At 37.4% G+C, this 4,180-nt stretch overlaps 1 protein-coding gene across 1 annotated transcript; it reads right to left on the bottom strand.

Annotated features, from left to right (window-relative positions):
- Nucleotides 1–2,003: 2,003 nt before the first annotated feature.
- LOC142176120 (uncharacterized) lies at nt 2,004–2,480 on the bottom strand. The gene has a single exon (XM_075243190.1). The coding sequence runs from the start codon at nt 2,478–2,480 to the stop codon at nt 2,004–2,006; it is 477 nt and encodes a 158-aa protein (XP_075099291.1).
- Between the last annotated feature and the right edge of the window lie 1,700 nt (nt 2,481–4,180).

The raw sequence follows: 4,180 nt of genomic DNA, 5'->3' as shown, positions 1-4,180 counted from the left end.
ACCACGGACCAGGTCCTTCTGAATTAGTTTATTCAGAAGAGAAAAGCTTGCATGCCCCAGACTTCTATGCTAGAGTTCAACATCATCATCAACAGCTTTCAAGCAACTCAGATCACCACTTTGTATAGACTCAAAATTAGCAACATAGATGCTCTTGTATCTCTTGGCCACAAGTACCACTTCACCAGTTACCAGAGTAGTAACTGTGCATATCTTGGACAAGAACTCCACCTTGTTTCCTTTATCACAGATCTGAGAAATACTCAAGAGACTATACTTAAGACATTGACATAGCACACATTCTCAATTGAGTGAGTGAGTGATTTCCCGACTTTTCCAACTCTGAGAATGTACCACTTTTTCCCATTGCCAAAGGATACACTCCCTCATTGCAGGGCTTTTAGTGAAAGAAATTCTATGGTGTTCCCAGTCGTATGCTTTGAACATCTACTATCCATGAACCATTGTTTACTGCTTCCTTTCATTGTTCCCTGCAAAAGGAAATCAAGAGTTAGTTTTAGGAACCCAAACAAGTTTGGGTCCCTTATAGTAGGCAAGAGCATGAATAAGAGCTCTCTTATTCCATGCAGGTAACATGCATTTTTTATGGGTGGCACCTGGTCCCTTTTTAGTAATTACCTTTTTAGCAAACACTTTGTTTTTTTGAATAAACTGGACCCTAGCTTGGTAAATTTCCTTGAAATGCCCATTGTTCCCATAGTGGGTACACAACCAGTTATCCGGTACAGTAACATACTTGCTATGGGGGTTGTAAGGAGTTTTCTCCCTTTGAAACCCTATTCCCTGCATTTTTCTACCATTATTAACATACATGGCAATAATAGCTTCTGAGAACCAGATCCACTTAAGGGACTTTCAAGATCATTTTTCACTCTTTCGAGTTCAGTTTGTGGATGCTTGTTTTTCTCAGTTTCAACACACATGCTAGTTTTTACAGCTTTCAACTCGTTTTCAAGCCTAATGTGTGCCTCATTGGCTACATCTTTTACTTTCTCAGAATTTCTAGGTCTAGACTCAGTTCCTAGTCCCTCTATAGCTTCTCTCAGGTCTGAAATCACTATCAAGAGATTATCTTTCTCCTCCTCAATTTTAGTCACTCTCTTCACTAAGGCCTCTTTTTCTTTACTGAAATTCTTAATGGTTTCCTTATAGTCAATAGCTACAACCACCAAGTCATCTCTTTCATGTTCTATGCTAGCAATTTTTTAAGTTAAAACAATTTTTTTGTTTTCCAAATCACTTATGGTTTCCTTCAGATCAACTACACACACTACCAGATCATCTCTAGTTTGTTCAGCTTCTTCTAGATCTAAGGTCAAGGCATCTTTATCCTCCATAAGAGTATGATATGCATCAATTAATACACTAGCTAAAGACATGAGTTTCTTAGGGGAGTAGGATTTCAGATTTCTCTGAACATCCCTGAAGTTTACCTCACTGTTGTTATCATCTTCATCATCATCTGATTGGGCCATCAAAGCAAATATTGAATCATATTTGTTTTCTTCACTTTCAACTGCCATCATGGAACTGTCAACTACATCAGTTTCTTCTTCAGACTCACTAGAGGAGTCTCCCCATGCTACAAGAGCCTGTTTCACCACATTGTCAGCAGATCTCTTCCTTTTGAAGTGCTTGTTTGGAACCAGGTTCCTATTTGCTGCTTTATCAAGGTTGTATTTAGAGTGTTCTTGCTTCATGAGAGGAAAAGCTTTGATAAAGTGCCCTGGCTTTCCACACTTGTTGCAGAGGTCATAGTTCTTTGGTCTGCTGGAGTTGCCCTTTTTCAGTATTCCTCCATTTCTTCTGACTATCTTCTGAAACCTTTTGGTTAAGTAAGCCATGTCACTGTCCTCCTCACTTGAGTCATTGCTTTCAGCTTTGAGTACCATGTTCTTTTCCTTCTTTGGTTCTCTTCTTTCACTGTATATATTCCTCTTTTATGGTCAGCTCTTGCAGGTCCTTTGCTTTATTAATGGCATTCACCTTACTTCCCATGAACTCGGCAGAATACTAAGGATCTTCCTCACGAGCTTGTTCCTGGGAATGATTTCACCAAGTGAGTGTAGCTCATTTATGATGAAAGTGCATCTTGTGTGCATATCTTGAATAAATTCATCGTCTTTCATCCTAAAGAGTTCATACTCGGTAGTGAGCATATTAATCTTAGATTGCTTTACTTGATTGGTTCCCTCATGTGCTGTTTGCAAAGCTTCCCATATCTCCTTGGCAGTTTCACAAGTAGAGATCCTATTGTATTCATCAGGTTCTATTCCACACACCAAAATTTTCTTGGCACGAAAAGTTTTCTCAACAGCCTTCTTGTCTGCGTCAGTGTATTCTTTTCTGGTCTTTGCCATTGACAATGGAATGTCTCTGACATTATTTGTTGGGATGTAAGTACCATCACATATGACGTCCCACAACTCAGAATCTTCGGTCATGATAAAATCATGCATTCTTATCTTCCACCACCCATAGTATTGCCCATTGAACCTGGGTGGTCTGTACGTAGACTGACATTCTTCAAAATTTGGTGGAGCAACCATAAGGATCCGTCCTAGGTGTTAGCCTGATAGGAGGAACCCGCTCTGATACCAATTGATAGTTTATATGAGTCCACCAAATAATAGAGTACCAGGTCCTCTATGAGTTTCCACTGAGAATACTAATAAAACAATAAGTAAATAAGATAGGGAGTTTTACATGGAAAATCCCTACTCAAGGGGATAAAAACCACGACCTACACTGGTAGGATTTCAACTTCACTATGAGCAACTTTTAGATTATAACCTATGTAATCTAGGAATTACAATCTTAATCACTCACTAACTCGTAATACACCTATTACAAGCCACTTTGCAATACACCTATTACAAAGACTTCAACTCATGACTAACTCTACTCACGATACAAACACAAAGGGTTTATGGTTTTATAAAGGGGTTCCTAAGAAACGCTTCTAGCTAAGCAATTTAGGAATTACAATGAAGAACAATTACAAAGTTACAACTCAACAAAGGACAACAAAATACTAGATTTAGGAGCTGGTCCGTAGTAGCGTTAAACTTTGTTCTTGAGGCACTTGAGAATTGAATTCGCTGTCTCAGAAGGATTGAATGCTTGAAGTGAATTCTCAAGTGTTCAAATGATGTTTTGTTGTAATACTCTTATTAATACACCTTTGATGACATCACTTGAATGATGTAATCACTTGATTGGTCAAAGGACAAATGAATGCAGAACTGTGTTGCACTATTTCTATGGCAGTCACTTTCTAGATGTACACAGTTGACTTTTTGTATTGCTGTCAGGGAAACACAAGGGATCAGGTCCCTGTGTTGGTTCTCTATCTTCTACAGTTGTAGCAGTTCACATTAGCTGAAGTCTATTGATTAGCAATGTATACCAAGTGTGTCAAGTTCCCTATGTGGTTCTTGACAGTAAGTTTGTTAGATCATCAAAACATAAAGCTAAGATATTGAAAAAACATCACTAGGCATTGACGAGTTACCTCTAAACTATCATCACCTTCAACTTCGATGCTGTAAGGATATGAATGAAGTTTGGTTAACAACCCAAGTTTAATAACCATCTCTTCAGAAACTATATTTATGTAACTCTCTTATCAATGATCAATCAACAGACTTTTCTATGGGAGCTACATCTAGTATGGAAAAGAGATTCATGGTGTCTCGTTTCTTTATCTTTTTGAACCAAGAATCTTTCTCTTGGTTAAATCTTAAACATGATGATTTCTCAACCTTTGAACCTGTGGGTTATAGCTTTGATACCAAATTGATGTGATTCTTTGAGTTAACAATGAACCAACCGACTAGGATCAAGATCTTGAAATGAAAAATGTGGTTTGTTGACTGATTTCAAGAAACAACATATCTCAAGTTTTAACACTAGGAGTTTGATGATTCAAAAACGAGGTAAAAGATGACATTCTGAAGTATAAGAAAGACTATTTACTCATTCAAAACAAGTAAATAACGATGTTGTACCAGTTCAATGAAAGTCATGAATCTATGATATCAAAAGATAATTTAGATCAAGAAACGTGTTCTTGAAAGATCAAGAACTAAATAAGTTCCTAAAGTCACCACTTGAAATCAATTAATGTGATAAAGAAACACCACACAAAATTGAAAAT

The sequence above is a fragment of the Nicotiana tabacum genome, chromosome 22 (assembly GCF_000715075.1).
Source record: "Nicotiana tabacum cultivar K326 chromosome 22, ASM71507v2, whole genome shotgun sequence".
NCBI lineage: Eukaryota > Viridiplantae > Streptophyta > Magnoliopsida > Solanales > Solanaceae > Nicotiana > Nicotiana tabacum.
This window is presented reverse-complemented; position numbering and strand designations above follow the sequence as displayed.